The sequence below is a fragment of the Phocoena sinus genome, chromosome 2, assembly GCF_008692025.1.
Source record: "Phocoena sinus isolate mPhoSin1 chromosome 2, mPhoSin1.pri, whole genome shotgun sequence".
NCBI lineage: Eukaryota > Metazoa > Chordata > Mammalia > Artiodactyla > Phocoenidae > Phocoena > Phocoena sinus.
The window spans coordinates 15,728,607-15,748,325 of record NC_045764.1 but is presented as its reverse complement, the minus strand read 5'-3'; the positions used below and the strand labels follow the sequence as shown (position 1 = coordinate 15,748,325).

At 35.8% G+C, this 19,719-nt stretch overlaps 1 protein-coding gene across 1 annotated transcript in view; it reads left to right on the top strand.

Moving 5' to 3' along the window:
- The window catches only part of MALRD1 (MAM and LDL receptor class A domain containing 1), a 592,374-nt gene that overhangs the window by 184,723 nt on the left and 387,932 nt on the right, over positions 1–19,719 (top strand). Inside the window, 3 exon segments of the mRNA XM_032621667.1 lie at positions 1,355–1,442; positions 16,116–16,292; positions 18,782–18,944. Coding sequence (XP_032477558.1) covers positions 1,355–1,442; positions 16,116–16,292; positions 18,782–18,944 — 428 coding nt within the window.

Genomic DNA, 19,719 nt, shown 5'->3' with positions numbered 1-19,719 from the left:
CTGTAAAACAGAAGATATTTTATTACAGTATGTTCTGCCAAATTCTGACTGCTGGCTTTTTGTTTATTAGAATAATTGTATGATTTTGTACTGAGTATTCTTTTTGTGTTTTTGTTTTCTCTGCTTATTTCTTTTAATCATGCTGGTGGTGAAAAGAAGGGTGCATTTTATATTTGCAGTGACCCATTTTAAAGCAGTAGGAGACTGCCTGTTCCCCAGGCAGTATTAGGTGAACTATATTTGCCCATTAATTAAATGAATAAACCTTTTCCAAATTGAGTCATTTCCTCAGTGACAAATAAAGGAGAAAATTGTAGTAATTCTCAAGAAAACCTAGAAAGTTGGTGGAAGATGTCAAGAGGCTTAAGGCCAGTAATTTGACCTTTTAATTATCTTCTTTAATTAGGAATAAATAATGTATGAAACAACTTTTAACGGAAGTAGAATTTGAAAAATGAAATAAAATTTCAACTTCCACATATCGCATTTGTGAGGAAAAATGAAACAGAAACATATATTCATATAATAGTGGAAAAAAGGAATGTGTTTTTTAAGTTTGAGTTTGCTTAATGTTCTTCATTATTAAATTATAGCAGGATTCCTAGTAAGTATGCAGAATATTTGCATGAGTCTTAAAATAATTCATCATGATTAATTCTATTACAGTAAATCTCAGCCCTGATCACAATCTGCCATGTACTGTAGTGGTTTGTCAGTATTTCACATTTTACTGGAGTTTCAGTGGAACTGCAGCTCCTGTAAGCACCGATGTCATCTGAGTTCACTGTGATTAATGAGGTTCTGAAGGAGATCTAATAACGATTAGCCAGTTCCATAAAATGTTACAGAATAAGGTCGACGGGAGAAAAATTTTAAAGGTCTTCAAAATGTACATTTTAGAGAGTACCTCTGGCAACAAATTTGGTTTCTTGAAGGAGGAAGAGGTTTAACCTTGGAAACAGCTGAACTACTGGGGCAACGGTGGGAAAAGGTTCCGTAATTTGCCTTCAGATACTTAAAAGCTCAGGAGAAAGCAGGACCAGTCTGGAATTAATGGTTGAAAGTTAAAAGGAAGTAGATATCAATCTGATATACTGAAATTTCAAAAAATCAATACTCACCAGAAACAGAATGGGCTTCATGGATTTAATGGGCCCAATATGGTGTGGAGCTTCCTATTACTAGAAGTATTCAGGTAGAGACAAGATACCCACTTATGGAGACTTTTGCAAAGTATGTTTTTAATGGTTCAGAAGAGAGTTTTCTCTAGGTAAATTCTGAATTCCTTTCAACCATGAGTTTCCAGAAATTAATTTCCTTCACAGTATTAACAAATTTCTTATATTGTTCTTAGATTTCAGTGGAAGCTTCAGTGGGAGATGGCTTCACTGGAGACATTGCAATTGATGATTTGTCATTTATGGACTGCACCCTCTATCCTGGTAAGGAAGGATATTTTAGTATATGAGTTTTTTCAAACCTGTCTATTTGAAAACACTGCCAAGGAAATCAATATTTCATTTCCAGAAATATTCAAAAATAGTCTCAGTTCTACTCTATTCTACCAATATATTAACCCTGGAAAAGGTTGTGAATCTTTTCTAGTAATTCGTCTAAAATCTTTGCAAACATAGTAAAGAGGTTTGAATCAGTTGTGTTTGTGTGTTATCATATGCAAAATATTAGGAAATTGTGTCTGAAGTTAAACTGTAATTCCATCATATTTGGTGGGCAGAATTGGTTGCCTTATAATCACATTGTTTTGGAGACTTTAATAACCTCTCAGGTACCTTCAGTGATGTTTTACTCTCGGGCTGCACTTTAAATATTCCTGAGGATTGTTGCCAGCCATTTCCCTTCCAAGTTATGGACTTCTTTCCATTAAAAATCTAATACATATCTTCCAGATTTATATCTCCATCCTCAACCTTTCACCTGAACTCCTGACTTAGATACTAACCACCTACTCAACATCCAAACTTAGATGTACTAGGCATCTCAAAGATAACTAGGGAAAGTAACTTAAAACAAACACACCCCAGGGGAAACTCATTCTAGGCAGTGCATAATGATCTAAAAGGGCTGAAATTCAAACTCCTGGGACTGAGGTTGTAGACTCTTTAATTGCATGACAAGAGAAAGCACAGTCTCCTTCCTAGAGTGATCAGAGGCTGGATAATTTAAAAATCAATCACAATAATCCATGTGGAGAGCACTTTCAAGTGCTGAAAACTTAACCTGCAGCCCTGGTCCATCACAGTGTAGCGTTATTGGTCAGAGGAGTACCAGCCTCTCCCCAGACATAGTCAGAGGGCTGGATTCCAGTTCTTTCTGCTGTAGCTAATGTCATACCTCTGGTTCTCCACCTCATCATTCTGGCAGGATTAATTACCATTGTCTGTGCAGTGGTTTCTATGAAACTCTGCAGAAAGCCAAATGCTTCTCTGGAAAGCCAGCAGAAGGAAATCAGAATTCAACAAGTTTACATTTATCCCTCAGTGTCTAAAAGTAAATTCTTGATGACCCATTGCTCCCTCAATCCGACCATTCTTGCACGCTTCCCTGTCTCAGTAAATGATAGTTTATCTCCAGTTGCTTCTTCTTCATCAACAAATCTGATGCCACTACCTTCACATATACCCGGAGTCTACTGCTTCTCATTGCTCTTGATATTCTCCCCTTGGTCCAAGCCACTGTCGTCTCTATACAGATTATTGTGGTTGCTTTGTAAATGATCTATCTGCTTCTACCCTTGAACCACATAATCTCTTCTCAAAACAGCAGCCAGAATGATCCTTTTCAAACTTACTTTCAAACTTTTCAGACTTACATGAGTCTTCCTATGACATCCCATCTCATTCAGAACAAAAGCCAAACTTCTTCCAATAACTTCCAAGGAATAAATGACTGGCCCTCTCATACGGCTCTGACTTTACCTTCTACCAATGTGCCTCTAACTGATGTCTCTCAACTACAAGAACTCTTAGCTGGTCCTTGAGCACTCCAACCCATTCATGCCTCAGGGCTTTTATACCTGCTATTCTCTCTTCCTGGAATGTACTTCCCCCAGATATCCCCTTCACCCCCTTACTTCTTTCTGATCTCTGCTGGAAAATTTCTCTAGTGAAACCTTCTCTCAATCTCTCTCCCTCTCCCTCTCCCTCTCTCTCTCTCTCTCTGTCTCTCTGTCTCTCTGTCTCTCTCTCTCTGTCTCTCTCTCTTCCTCTCTCTCTCTCTCTCTCTCACACACACACACACACACACACACACACACACACACACACACCTCTTCTTATCTCCTTACCTGACATTTTCTGTCTCCTTCCCCTGTGTTTTCTCCACAACACGCATCCCCTTATAGTCAAATTTTATTTCCGCCATAATGTTAGTGGCATGAGAGCAGGGATTTTATCTGATCACTGCCATACCTTCAGTAGCATAAACAGTATCTGACACATAGTAATACTCGATAAACATCTATTGGATAGGTGGAGAGATGTTTATATCTTTTTAAGTGTTTATATATTTTAGTTTATTATTGTTAAAATGTTAATTACTTCTATATGTAAGACACTATGTTATATGTCAGCTTCTATTGACAGCCAAATCTCAGTGGCTTACAATCACAAGCATTTATTTCTTACTCTTAAGTGTGTGGTTTGGTGTAGAATAATAACAGCATGTAATTCTTGTTCATAGCTCTGTATAATTCTATGTTGTTCCAATCTATGTATCTCTGTTCTGTGGGTCCTGTCTATATGCGACCCAGGCTGATGGACCAAGTCCCTGTCTGACACATTCTGTTTTTAAGTCAGAGGGTTGGAAAAAGAAAGCACACTTAAAGCTTTTATTAGGGCATCATGTGTATTCACTTCCATTGGTCAGAGCAAGTCAAGTGACCAAGCCCAACAATGGCTCAGGGAAGTATTTGCCACAGACAGGGAGCTTGGCAGGGGCCGAGAATACAGAAAGTCCTTAGAAGGGAGGGAGCTGATAAATGGTTACATTAATACCATATATCACTCTGTGTATCATCTCACATAATCCTATTTTCTTTTAAGAGTACAAAATAGTGCCTGGTCCATCACAGGGGAAGAGATCTTGAATGTTGAATAAGATGGATGCCTTTGTTATCCCAAGTTTATGGAGCAAACTGAGAAGGAAATAACCAGCCCAAGGCTATCTAGCTATAAAGTGGCAGAGTACAATGTCTGCTTCTTTGGATCATAATGTTTATCACTATTATTATATTGTTCATCAAATACATTAACCACCCAAGGAAGAGAAAGAAATTTCCATTTTATGGGTGTGAAAAACTAAACTTAAAGAGCATCGGTGGCCTGGGTAAGAATGCACAATTGAGGGTAGAAATGAGATTTTTCACCTAAGGGGTCTGATTTCAGGGCCAAATCGCCTCCCACTCTTTGCTTAGGGAGAATGGCTGTGACCCCAGTGGCAGAGGGGAACAAAAAGAATACGGAAAGTATTCAATGACACAAGTCATTGTTGCTACTGTTGCTGCTTTAATTATCCTGCTACATGCATTCTGGGGCTGATGTTTCCAAGGTAGAGGGAAAAGAGCTGCCAGAAACAAGGGCAGAGATGTGAAATATCAGTTACACACCGTTAGTCCCAATTTTCTGCTTTAAGTTTTGGAAGAAAAATATGGAATTTTAAAGACTGAACTGCGTGGTTTTCAGGTTGGCTTCATAGCAAAAGAAACTGGGCAGAAACCACAAAGCCTGCTGAAGCCATAGGTTTCATAAAGGAAGCTGATGTGATCCCATAAGATGAAAATGAAAATAAAGATTAGGTTTTTAATAGAAATATTGCTCTTGATTATCAGTCAGTGTTTTGTCATGGCATCACGTTAGCTGAGGTGGGACCAGTCCACGTAGGTTCACCTACAGACATTGATTTGCTTTCAATATGAACATTATCTACAGCATGTTTCCTCCTTGATTAACAAAACAAAACAAATAAAAAACTAAAGAAACACAAACTATTGACCTCATGTCCAAAGAGCAGATTTGTCCAAAATTACAAAAATCTGTAATTTTATTTTTTACTAAAAGTGACTAAAAAGGAGGTGATTATTTCATTTTTACCTATTTCCTCAAAATCAACTTCTCTTTCCCCTACTTCTCCCTTGTTCCTTTTGATGACCTCAGTATCCTCGAGCAACCCAGGATTGAAATACCATAGTCTTCTTTGGCTTTCCCCTTAAACTTTTAAGTTTCCCCTTAAACTCCAAAATATTTCTCACATCTGTTCTACTTTTTCCATTACCTCTGCCATGACCTTGGTTCATTGACTCGAATGACTGAGCTTCTTAACTGCAAACTTTTATTAATTTTCCTCAATAGTTTTTACGCCATAAACTTAGTTTCTTTTCACTTTGTCCTAGACCATCATTACTTGCTCCTCTAGGTCAGGCTGTCTCTCATTTTCTAACTTCTAGTTGTTACTAACAATTTTCAAATCCCTTCTCAATAATGGATCGTATCTCCTTTGTTTCAATACTTTGATGATATAGATTATCATTTTAAATCTAATTCAGGAGGAAAATAGAGAAACAGCTGTTTATGCAAGATTAATTACATTTCTAGGGAAAGTAGACAATGTTAACCATGCAATAGAATCCTATGATTCTTTGCATCAGTATGTGATGATGTTGTCTGTTCCCAGAGTAGATAATGATGTGGAATAATGGCAAAGTTAAATAGCTTTCCCTTCACCTTGAATTAGACCTTCAGAGTAGATTTAGGGAGAATTGTTGCCAGATATTCAGATTTTAAAACATTATCCCAAAGGAAGTATCTGTTCTGCATTATTCCTTCCATCTTCCATCAGAAAAGCAAGGAGTGTGTGTCTTTTAGCAGAATACATGCAACAGGAGTTTTATTTCTTGTGTCCAAGATTATTGGTGAGACAGCTGGGTTATTTGGAAAAATAAATCTGTGACGACATAGCATCACAGCACACTGTTTGCAAACTGAAAAAAAATACCTACGCACTTTTCATCGAAGTTAAAATTTCAGAATTCAGCATGTGTATTAGATTTATTAGTTACTAGAACTACTAATTATTAGAATGAGTATCACTATCCAAGGTATTAGTGTTTTGCTTTTCCCAGGAAGGTTCTTACTGAGTCAGTGACACATATGATACCTTAAAATTGAGAAAGTATGGAAACTCTTTAGAGAATGCTTAACAATATTTATGATGTTCCTCCCCTACCCACCGAATGGTTTTTGTTGTTGTTATTGCTAAACTGGCTGAGTTGATTGAATTTTTGACATCCCTCCTCCTTCACCTCCATATCTCACCAGCTTTATTTGTGCTTGATCAAGTCTCCCTTCCTTCTGCAAAGAGTGATGTTTCTTTCAGTGGCAAAATGTGTGAGTTCTTTTGTGTTCAAAAGATATCATCTGCAGCTTTTTTTTTTTTTTTGCGGTACCAGCCGCTCCGTGGCATGTGGGATCTTCCCGGACCAGGGCACAAACCCGTATCCCCTGCATCGGCAGGCAGACTCTCAACTACTGCGCCACCAGGGAAGCCCCACCTAAAGCTTTTTACCTTCTAATACTAAGCTTGGTATTTTACCTTCTAATACTAAGCTGTTTGGTGTATCCATTACATTTTTCTCAGGATAGTAAATTAAATGAAAGCATTTTGCTTTGAGGTCCTCTTTTATCCATATTTTTCAGAAGGAAATACAGCCTCTGAATAAAGTTTTAGAAACGTTGGAAATATTTGCAGTTCGGTAAAACACTTCAAGGCAAAAATGAAGAAATTTGAGACTCAGTGATTGTAATCTAAAATATTCTGGTTTTAGTGTCTTTGGTGTAGTGTCGTAAAGTGATTTAGCATATACCTAGGGAAAAATTTTGCCCGAAGCCTATGGTCCATGCAACTTAGTATTTTATTTATAAGATCTTATGAAAAACCCAAACGAACTTTGTGGCCAACCAATAAGTTTCTAGAAAATAAAATTCGACAAATAACTGATTTAACCTATTCTAAATTTAAAACTTTAAAATTTTGTCATCTTTTAATTGAAGGAAATGCTAAATACCAAAAGTGGAGAAGGCTGTTGAAATACTTAAATTTTAGCTTGAAAATTGTCCAACTGCTAGTTAAGTCTATTTTCAGTCACTTTCAAAGATAGTAGAATATCTTTAAATATGGAAAATATCTTGTGCTACCTGGAAAATTTTATTGAATCCATGTGGTAGAGCAAAAATATTTCAAAAAAGAGCTGATTTGCTACTGGAGAAAGAAAAAAAAAAGAGACAGTGCATCATATGAGGCAAAGAGCTGTGTCACAATTGTTAATAAATCATATCCAAAGAGTAGCTATGTTTCAGTAAAACCTACTATCCTAGGAAGTAGACCTAGCACAGACACTTTAGTACAATTATGCTAAATATAGTCATTTCAGCTTGTGGTTATACCTCCAGGTTATTATGTTAAGTGCAATAGGAAAAATAGGAAACACTTTTCTTCTGGTGCTGTAGATATTTCAAATTTTTAATTTTTCTGAAGATTGATTATGTTTAAACCTCAAGTAGACATTTAGATTTTTAAATTAAATGTATTTCTTAACATCAGAAGTCACAAGAAAAGCATACGCATTGTTACTTGGAGATAAAGAACAACCATGCATATTAGTCAAGTAATTCACACAGTTGTGATATGTCTAAAGCTGGCAATAATTTATCAAGGGCTCAGGATGTTAAAATTTTTACTTGTTTAATTACCAGTGTGGGAATAGCTGTAGGGAGGGAAGTCTAGTATAAAAGAAGTTGGAAAATCTATTTTTACCAGAAAGATTATACTAGGGTAGCATGAAGTATATCATATTTGTTACAAGGAATTCGAACATTGAGTCCATCTGGAGCCTGAGTCATCTAGGGTGACAGCTGTGCAGGTGAGTTGGCTTCCCTTTGGCCTAGGGGTGTGGAAGAAAATCAGATCAAACCAGACTAATCTCTGCTTCTTGGTGTTCAGTTATTTGCATTTCACCTTTCAATTTTGTCTCATCTGCAAAGCTTTTAGTGTTTTTTTTATTTTAAGAGCCTTAATTCTACCATTGCTACCAACTTCAGCGTTTCTAAACAATCATAGGTTTAAAAAAAATCACAAGTTTTGCTATGGAGTGAATGTTCCAATATTCATATGTTGAAACCTTAACCCCCAATGTGATGGTATTTGGAGGTGGGACCTTTGGAAGGTAATTTGGGTTGTTGAAGTTGATGCCCTCATGATGGGATTAGAGCTTTTATAAGAAGAGGAAAAGATGTGAGATCTCTCTCTCTCTGCACGCATGTACCAAGGAAGGCCATGTAAGGACATAACCTGGAATAGAGCCCTCAGAACCCAGCCACGTTGGTACCCTGATATTGGACTTTCAGCCTCTAGAACTGTGAGAAATAAATTGTTGTCTAAGCCCCCCAGTCTGTGGGATTCTATTATGGCAGCCCAGACTGACTAAGATGGGCTTATTGTTCTAGGTATATTTTACTATCAAGGTTGTTCACAGTTTATATATTTTAAAAATGTGAAGTCTGTCCATATACTGTACAAAGTCATTTCTTGTATCACCTGAGTTAAGAGCAGGATTCTTTAATAAGAAATACTGCTCTGAATCATAGCAAAGTAAGACAAACTGACTTCGTGTTCCTTACATGAAAGTATAAACCATCTGTGAGGGTCAGAGATGTGTCAGGAGGCTTGCAGTCCTTGCCATGCCTCAGGCTCCAAATGATGTCTTGGTCTAACCATGTGTCTGGGCTCTGTTTTACTTCTACATGGCAGATCCCAAGGAATCAGTGGCAACTCCATCTTTCCAGTTATACCACCATTTCCAGAATTGGACTTTGGAGTAAGAAACACTTTCTTCCAATAATTCTTTTGGTGTTCTCAAATACAAACATATTACACTTATCTTTTAAGATTCACTAATTCTGGTAGAATAACAAAGAGTAATGAGGAAAGGACAAAGAATTTTAAGGTTTTCCTATTTCTTTTTTAGAGTAGTGATATTTTTACCTACCTGAGATCCAGGTCATTTTACCTGGATCATTTCTGAGATAGAAAATGAGTTGTCTCTATTTTTCCTGAGTATGGACTCATCTACCTCCTTTTTCTAAGATAGCCACGCATGTCTATGATTTCTTCTTAAGTGAGGGACTGTTTCCTAGTATAAATTGAAACCAGGCCTAAAGACGCACTTAAGACTACTGATTTTAATAATGTGGCAGACCAGATGATCTGAAAACTGTAACACTACATATACCTAGAAATGTCAAATATAACATGCATTTTTTTTAAATGTTGAGCTGAGGTTACAAAAGAGAAATGCCCACACGAGAGAAATAGAAAAATAGAACAGAAAGCATAATGTGATTGCCAGAGTTAGGGATATATAGGATGGAGAATATAGGATGGATGAGAGGCAGGAAAAGGGGAGAGGAGGGCCAAAAGGGGTATATCATCCCTGGGTGGAGGTACCAGTGGGGTTCCAAAAGAAACAACTCAAAGTTAATCTAGAAGGACTCTTCTACAAACTAGATGATAAAGGATTCTCACATAAAAATCAAGCACAAAAAATTATGGTTGCCAACCTCCAAAATAGCCCCCAATAATCCCCACCTATTGGTATTCATGATCTGTGGACAAGGCCCCTCCCATATTGAGTAGGACTGACCTGGGTAACTAATGACCCATGTGGCAATGACTGGGTGTGATTCCCAAAGCTAGGCTTCTGCTGTCTTCCTTTGGATCACTCACTCTGGGGGAAGTCAGACACCATGTCTGAAGGATACACAAGCAGCCCTTTGGAGAAAGCCCAGGAACTGAGACCTCCTGCCAACAGTAGCCTAACTTCCCAGGCATGAGCCCCCTTGGAAAGCAGGTCTTCCATCCCCGGTCAAGCCTTCAGATGACTGCAGCCTTGGCTGACATCTTGACAGTAATCTTATGAGACCCTGAATTAGAACCCACCGAGCTAAGCCTCTTCTGGGTTTCAGACTTACATAAGTTGTGTGAGATAATAAGTGTTTATTAGTTTAATATTCTAAGGTTTGTGGAAATTTGTTATGTAAAAAATAGAAAACTAATAAATAATTTAAAATATTAAAGGACTCTATGCCATAAGAAAATAGCACGATGTCGTCCAAAAAAAAAAAAAAACCCAGAAAAATTTGAAAGAAGTAGCAAATTGGCCATTGTGAAGTGAGAAATAAAATCAATGAAATAAAAATCCCAGCAGATGAATTAAATAGCTGAATCAATGCTGTTATTAGTCTTCTGGAGAATAACTATGAGGAAATTTCAGGGAGCAGCAGAGAGAGATAGAAAAGGAAAATGGAAGGGATAGATTTACTTGAAGGATAGATCATAAAAGCTAATGGAGTTCCAGAGAGAGAATAAAGAAAATGGAGGAGAAGCAATTTTCAAAGATATAATGGCTAAGAATTAACATAAGATTTAAGAAGCCTATTCAACCTCATGCATAATATTAGAATAAATCCAGGTCTAGGCTTATGGAAATGAATTAGAAAAAAATAAATGAAAGGGAAGATTATGGTAAAAATAGCCAGAGATTAAAATACAGTTAAAAAAGAACTGCAATCAGATTAATAGATGACTTCACAATAGCAAGAATGGAAGTAGGAAGACAGTTGAAATTATTTTCAAAGTTCTGAGAAAACATAACAGTCTAGAGCAAAGCAAAATTCTTTCAGGAATGGGGGTGAAAATAGGCACTCAGAGCATGACATCCAAAAACAAACAAAAAATGGTTTCACTGCACCAGACTCCTACCAAATGAACTATGTAAATGTGAACATTTAAAGGAGACAGAATGAGCTCAACAAGGGCTGAGATACAAAAGGAAAGAGACAGCAAAGAAAATGGCAAACGTGCGGGTAATTCTAGGTATACCAGTGGATGATGAACATGTGGTATGACCAGAATGTTTATACACTACTGAGAAGTATAGAAATTGATACAATTACTTTTGAAAGCAGTTTGGCATTATCTAGTAAATTTAGATGTGCATCCTCTGTGACCAAGCGATTCCACCTGTAGGTACCTCAGGAGAAATGTACAAAGAAACAAAACCTCAGAGTCAACTCAAAAACCGCTGACGGTAGAATGGCTATATAACGTATGTTACATATTCATATAGTGAAACATTATACAGCAGTCAACACAGCTAAACTGCAAGAACACACATTAGTTTGGATGGATGAATGTACAATGTTCAGAAAAAAATCAAGTTGCAGATTATATAGAGAATGGAGTCCATTCATCTAAAGTTTGAATCTAAACAACATTTTATTTATTTAAAAAGGACCTACATGGTGCTCCATGTATATGGTCACTATTCTAAGAATTTCACAATAAGTTATTTAGTCACATAAGCTAATAAGTAAGCACTGTAAGACGTTATTTGGTATATATGCAAATGAAGAAAATTAAACACAAATGAAAGCAAAGAAATAAAACACAAATTTCAGTGTACTGTGAACCAGGAGAGATGCCAATGAGGGGATGGAGTCAGCGGGGAAACACTGGAGGGTTCAAAACTGTTTGTGAATTTCATTTCCATAAACTGGAAGGTAAATATATGGCTATTCTTCTTCTTCTTTAAACCAGGCATATATTTTATGTTCATTCTTATATATGTATAATATATTTCATAATAAAATATAAAATGATAAGTGAGAGAAGTTTGAGTTGCACCAATAGACTAATAGATCAAAAAGTGGCCATTCATGTGAAAAAAAATTGTATTTAGATTCTCATCACAGATAATAGATAACAGTAGAGCCCAGATGGAGGAAAGATCTAAATATGAAAAATAAAACTATCAAAATTTCATGGAAATTATAGGAAACATATTTATGATATTAGAATAGGGAAGATTACTTTTAGTGAAATTTTAAAGCACAAACCGTAAAGGAAATGATTGATATATTAAAATTAAGGTTTTTTTTATTCTGAAAGACACCATAGAAAATGGCAAGACTAGATTAGGAGAGCATATTTGTCACTTAGACAAATGATTGAGGATTAGTATGGAGAATACGGGATTAATTTAAACCTGTAAATTAATAAGAAAAAGACAATGGATTTAGTAGAGAAAAAGAGCAGGGTATGTGAACAGTTAGTCAAAAACGAGAGTAAGATACTTGTGTGGCCCCTAATAAAGTCTCAATAATTAGGGAAATGCAAGTTAGAATATCAAGGAATTATTATTTCAGACCTGTTACCCTGGCAAACATTAAAAAAAATCTGATGATCTTTTTTCATCAGATCTGGAATATGAGAAATGCACACGTTTCTGGGTGGAAATGGGTAAACCACCTTTGAAAACAACTACTTAAGTTGACTGACTACATCCCCTATAACTGTGAAATTTCATTTCAAGGTACCTTGCCTTGGAAATACTCTGGCATATGTTTGCAAAGAGAAATGTACAAAGACATCCATTGTAGCACACTTTATAGATATTGTTACTGTCCTGCTTGAGAAGGGATATACCAGCTACAGACTATTCATACAATAAATATTTGACTCCAGGTATTCATTTAATTGAATACCCTAACCAGTTGAATGAATTGATTCTGTATGTAACAATAGAGATAAATCTGAAAAATATGTTTTGAGTCAAGATTGCAAATTCAAAAGAAATATGAATATTATTTATGTAAAATTTTCTAAGACACAAAATAGTGTATATTTTAAATGGAACATGTATGTTTGAGATAAGGATACAAAAACATGCATGAACACTCACTATATTCAGGATGTTAATTCTTCCTAACTTGATCTATAGAGTTAATGTAATCTCAATCAAAATCCCAGCAAATTATTTTGTGAATATAGAAAAACTAATTCTGAAGTGTATATTGAGAGGCAAAAGACCCAGAATATCCAACACAATATTGAAGGAGAACAAAGTTGGAGGACTGACATTACCCAACTTCGAGACTTATTATAAAGCTACAGTAATCAAGACAGTGTGGTATTGGTGAAAAAACAGAGAAATATATCATTGGAAGAGCATAGAGAGCCAGAAATCTACCCATGTAAATATAGTCAACTAATCTTTGACAAAGGAGTAAAGGCAATTCAATGGGAAAAAGATGGTCTTTTCCCAAAATGGTGCTGGAACTAGACATCCATGTGAAAAAAAAAAAAAGTATCTAGACACAGACTTTATATCCTTCTCAAAAGTGAACTCAGAGTGGATTGTAGACCTAAATCTAAAATGCAAAACTATAAAATTCCTAAGATAACATAGGAGAAAATCTAGATGACTTTGGTTATAGTGATGACTTTTTAGATACTACACCAAAGACCGTCATTTAAAGAAATAATTGATAAATTATACTTGACTAAAATTGAAAACTTCTCTGTGGACGACATTTTTAAGGGATGGAGAAGACAGTTCACAGACTGGGAGAAGACCTATCTGATGAAGGAGTTATCCAACATATACAAGGAACACCACTGTAAGCTCAACAGTGAGAAAATCAACAGATTTAAAAAGAGGCAAAAAATCTGAGCAGACGTCTCACCACAGCAGATATATCGATGTCAAATGAGTATATGAAAAGATGCCCAGTCAACCAAGATGTCCTTCAGTAGGAGATTAATAAACTGTGGTATATCCAGACAATGGATATACTATTCAGTGCTGGATTAATATCCAGACAATGAATACTAGTCAGTGCTGGAAAGAAACGTACTATTAAGCCATTGAAAAGACTTGGAGTAAACTTAAATACATATTAATAAGTGGAAGAAACCAACATGAAAAGCCTACATACTGTATGATTCTAATTATATAACATTCTGGAAAACACTCTGGGGACAGTAAAAGGATCAATATTTGCCAGGGATTGGGGGCAGGGACGGACAGAAAAGCAGAGCCTAGAGGTTTTTTAGTGTAGTGAAACTATTCTGTATGACACGCTAATGGTGGAAGCCTGTCATTATACATTTATTAAAACCCACAGAATGTAAAACACCAACAGTGAACGCTAATGTAAACTGTGGAAAAAGTAACAATGGATTGTTGAGTTTGCAAGGAGAGCCTGCACATGCATACCTGGTCTCTTAGTTTCCTCTTTTTGTGGAGACAGTTAGCTGAAGGAGGCCTGAGATGTGCTCAGCTCTTCCTTGCTGTAGTTCACAATGGTCAGCTTCTGTATAGAAATTTCCAGCACAGGTTATAACTTAGTCTGTTTATGTCTGAGTTTCACACTCTGAAAGATTACCTGCCTACAGATACAGGCTATTTTTTTCCAGTATCAACTTCATCCGTAAAAAGGTTGATATTTTGATCTACTAGCTGCCCTACACTTCAGTCTTAGTTCTTAATTGCTTCAAAGCCTGAGCTAAGAAATAAAGTACTATTTATTGGTCTCTCCTCAAATTCCCCAAAGCACCCACATCCCCAGTCCTCTAGACGCTGGATGTGTAACATTGCTCAGGTCTTCTCTGTCCCCTGCAAAACATCTCTGCTTTGGTTTATTAGTTGCCTGGAATTAAAGTAGAAGCTCAGCTGTTCTCTCTTCCCCATGTCAGAGCCATCAGCAAATCATTCTTCACGCTAATGCCTGCTAAGTATTTCTTGAAGTGGAAATTTTATATCTTGGTGTTTCTCCACAGCTTTTTATATTTACTTCAAAATCCTGGTTGGTCCCACTTAGCTCTCCGTGACCTGATAACCCTCTCCTCTCTAGTCCCGTATCTGATGACTCCATCAGATGCATTCTTACCATATCCCAAGATAGTCTTCTTGTCAAACTCTCACAGTATTCCAGAAAACAACAGGAAAATATATTCTTCTGTCTTCACATGAGTCTTTTCTCCTTGCCTCAAAAGACCTTGTACCCTTCTTTATCTACCCAGCAACAAATCATCCTTTAAAACTAAAAAGTGTATATGTATAACTGCATTGCTTTGCTTTACACCTGAATCTAATATAACATTCTTAATCAACTATACTCCAATACAAAATAAAAAGTTAAAAAAACATGAAAACTAAAAACTTAGTTTAAACATCACCATGCCAGGAAGTCTTCCCATCTGATACGGAATTTTCCTGTGTTCTCTTAATATACTGTACAATCTTAACCTTTGTTCATCTATTCATTCACTCACTCTGTCATCCATCCGTCCTTCTATCCCTCCTCCCATCCTTCCATCCCTCCTTCATCCTTCCATCCATCTGTATATCTATTCACTCACTTCACAATGATAGTGTACCCACCATATACCATGGTCTGAGGATGTGAATACAGGAGGTAAGGGATAGGTGTCATTTTTGCCTCCATCATGTTAAAATCTGTATCCTAAGCTTATCCCATGGAACTGTAATGAAAGAATTTCCTGACTGCCTTATCCACTAGTCTGTAAACTCTTTTATGGCAGTGAAAGCATGTTTGGCTTTAAATCCACTACATCTACCATGTATATGACACAGAGATGTTATTAATAAGTGCTTATTGGATAGCTTACTGTCTAAATTAATCAACTTCTATAAATTTCTTCTAAACTCTGTAATATCAGAAATTATAGCTTATTTAAATACTTCTGGGTGAATACTTTTGGTTTGGGTCTATCTTGCAACCTTGAATCCCAACTATGTGGGGATATCTGAAACAAAGAGGAGATGTTAAGTTCGTTGTAGCTGTGGAAGAACAAAGTTTATTCACCTAGTGAACTAGAAGGTTTAACCTGACCTTGACTCTGGTTCCTAACGCCAGCACCTGGGATTCACTTGTTCCTGCTGATCTTCCAAGCCCTGTTCTTGAGACTCCCATTTGTTCAGTGAGCTCTGAAGAGCTTTTCAATAATTTCCACCTGCACCTTCACTTATTTTTATAATCAAAGATATCTAAAGTTATTTGCCATTACTAAAGCCATGAACCCCAACTTATATGCTTACATAAAGAAGTTCAGCAGATTAGCAAATACTATCAAATATTCTTTATAATGTTGAGTGTGAAGCACACTTAATAAAGTTTATTGTGTGAAATCTTTAAAGAAATGGAAAAATCTGCGAAATGATACTTGTCTATTATTTCAAGGTAATTTGCCAGTGAACCTTCCAACTCCACCAGAAACTTCAGTTCCAGTAACCTTACCTCCACACAACTGTACCGACAATGAATTTGTTTGCAGGTCTGATGGTCAATGTGTTGAAAATATCCAGAAATGTGATTTTAGATATGACTGCCCTGACAAATCAGATGAGTCATCCTGTGGTACGTGAATTCCTAAATTTTGCATTAAATATAGCCATAAAACTGATAAGAAAATACTAGTGTTATCTCAAGTAGCATGGCATAATGTCCTAGTTAGAAAATTTCAACCTGACTTAAAGCAGTTTCTTAACATAAAGACTATTTGTATAGAAAATGATAGAAGAATCAGCATACATTCTTGTATCATGTCCAACAAGAGGTGTCTTTAAATTAATATTTAAATTCAAAATACTTGTTTTCATGGACTTAGCTTGATTCCAGAGCTATCGTTTATCATTTTTATTCATTTTATTCTATTTTATTGTCTCTGTTTGTCACAATCACTAAATAGAAATGTTTAGGGAAGAAGCATAATACCCTCAAATTAGATGAATCTGCTCAAATTTTGCCATTGTCAAAATGCACACATAAAATGAATACTATGTCAAATGTGCAGAGTTAATAAGAAAACCAATCCTAATACATGTGGACACTTCAACGGCTAGGTACTGTTGAAAGATGGTTTTCATTTATTGACACTTGCCAATCTATGGCTTCTCCTAAATGGATCAAGGCAAACTATTTAATTCAGAAGTGAACTTCTCAGTCAAAGATACAAACTCAGAGGAGAAAAATCAATCTGTGTCTGAATGGGCAAAACACAGGATCAGAAGGAATAAACACTTGTGATTTTTTTCCCCTTCCTTGCTCTTTATTAAGTTGTATGTGAGTTTACCATAATATTGATCAAGTGTCTTGATAATACTGACGGTTTAGAACATACAGATAATAGAGCGTATAGTGAAATTCTAATTTATCTTATGTCAGCCTCGTCAAGGAATTCTAAAACTTAAAAAATACAAATACACAATAAACTAATCCAGGCCAAAAAACCTCATAAAATCAAAGCTAATTCACTCTGTGAATAAGATGAGACAGTAATTAACTCGAGTTGGTCAGAAAGATGTACTGTGCATCACGGATGTAAGATAATATAATGGACGATGCTGTGGTATTCAGACTCCCTCATGGGAAGACACTAAAATCCTCTTCTGATCACACATAAGTCGACTTTGTAAAAGTTTACACAAAATCTAATTAATTACACCTAGTGAGCATCTTTAGTAAATACTGACTTTCTTCTTAGTTCAACTTTGAAATTTTAGTAATGCCATCTATGATTGGATGGGAAGTTTTGATAAGTTCTGTAAATGTCCTGAATGAATGTCTACTATTAAATTATTAAAATCATGGGGATATTTATTTATTTTGATTAAACATGAATTATTACCATTTAGTTCTGAACAAATTGTGTCTTGCCTTTGCCATCTCTTTGTAAAATGAACTATTGTGATAAATCTTGTCATCTACAGTCATATTTTGTAATTTTTTCATTGTGATAAGAATACAATATAAGATCTACCCTCTTAATAAATTTTTAAGTGTACAATACAGTATTGTTGACTGTAGGTACAATGTTGTACAGCAGATCTTAGCTTGCCTGAAACTCTATGTCCTCTAATTTTTAAAAAATCCACAATTTTTAAAATCTTGTTTAATAATATGAACAGGAGTCTATTGAATTCTAAATCTCTTCACAAAATAAGTATAATTATATGATCAATATTAACATCAGAGGTTAAATAACACACCTGAATGTCATGACTAAAATCACTTTTTTTGATGGAGTTTTCCTTCTCAAATTTTATGTTAAATCGTGAATTTTATGTTAAATTGTGAATCCAAGTACCGCAATCCATAGTAGTGGTAGCCTACGCTGTCACCGTTTATGCCATTTAAAACCTGGAGTACACACCAGGCTTTCCATTGTATACACAAGACCTCATTGAGTTGAATCTTTTCTTTTATTCAAGAAGTAGAGGATTTAAGACAGACACATGAACACATCGGAGAGAGAAGGAGAGAAAAAGAAACATTTGTTTTCACACACAACTTATATATTTAAAAAATCACTGGACTTTTAATTTTGTTTGATATTAGAATACAGTCATTACAAGAATATTGAAAACTTTCAAGGAAAGAGGTTCAGTCTAAAAGCTGTTGTAAATCTTATAGCTTTGAATTTAAGGAATTTGGAATTTGGGATTTAGCTTTGTGATAATACTGTGAAAAAAGAACAGACTTATCAGAACTTGGAGGTCATATAAGCAATGTAAGTGTTGTGTCAGAACAGAGTGGCATTTCTTAAATTGCTGCTTTCAGAGCGAATTAAAATGTCACTTCTTTATGAAAGCAGAATCTTCAGTATGTGCATTTATTTCCGTATTTCAGTTAATATAGATATTTGAATATAATACACCTAGATTTCTTTAAAACTTTTCTAGTGATTATGTAAACAATTCGCCTAATTCTTTCAGTTATGCTTAAAAGTTAGATTATAATTTAAAGAAACCCCAAGAGTAAGAAAGTGCTGATGCAGATGGAAATCACCACTTATTAACACATTTATTGTGATTAACTCATCTTATCTCTGTCCCATCCTGTTCAAGCTATGGAAGTTTGCAGCTTTGAAAAAGGAAGCCTGTGTAAATGGTACCAGCCAATCTCAGAAAAATTAATTCAAGATTCAAACACATTCAGGTGGGGACTTGGTAATGGAACCAGTATTCATCATGGGGAGGAAAATCACAGGCCGTCGGTGGATCATACAACGTAAGTGAACACGCATGTGGGACATGTCTGTTAGGGACTATTTATTAAGCAGTTCCCAAATTCCTGCCACACCAGCTTACCCTAAGTTAATGCTTTTGTAAAGCTGAAGGTTTAAGTGAGAGCATAAGTGGGCTAAGTGTACTCTTTCTTACAAAATTTAAAAAAAAATTTTAATTAAAAAATAGTAAATGCTCTTATAAAAGTCATAGAAACCAGAGAAAAGCATGAGTAAATAAAGAAAAATCATTTGTAATGTCACCACTCATCGAAAAGCACTGTTAATATGTTGTTTTAGAATTATCTATTCATTCCTTCCCCTCCAAATTTCTTTTCTCCTTTTCTTCCTTTTTCAGCTGCTCCTCCAACACCTTGCCCCTTTCCCTCTTCTTCCAGTCTTTGCTCTTTATCATCATTTATTTTGGTCTTTTCTTTCGAGGTTTAATAACTCATACCTTTCCCCTGTTTTGTTGTCCACAAATATATTGAGTGCTCACTTCCTACAAGATCCCATTCTTCCTCTTTCCTTTTATTGATTTCAAGGAAATGTTACTGAAGAAAACAAAGGAATCCCCATTTATATTACAGAGAATCTTTTCCAAACCTTTATGCCTTCACACTTCTCCTCAGTTAAAGCTTCATGACCCCCAGTTCCTAGGTTGCTGCTTCAAAGAAAACTAAAGGTATATCCACTGTCCAGTCCATCATTGCCCTGGCCAATTTGACCTTGTACTCAAGGGGACCACAGTATCTTAAGTGTACAATGATTTTTCTTTCA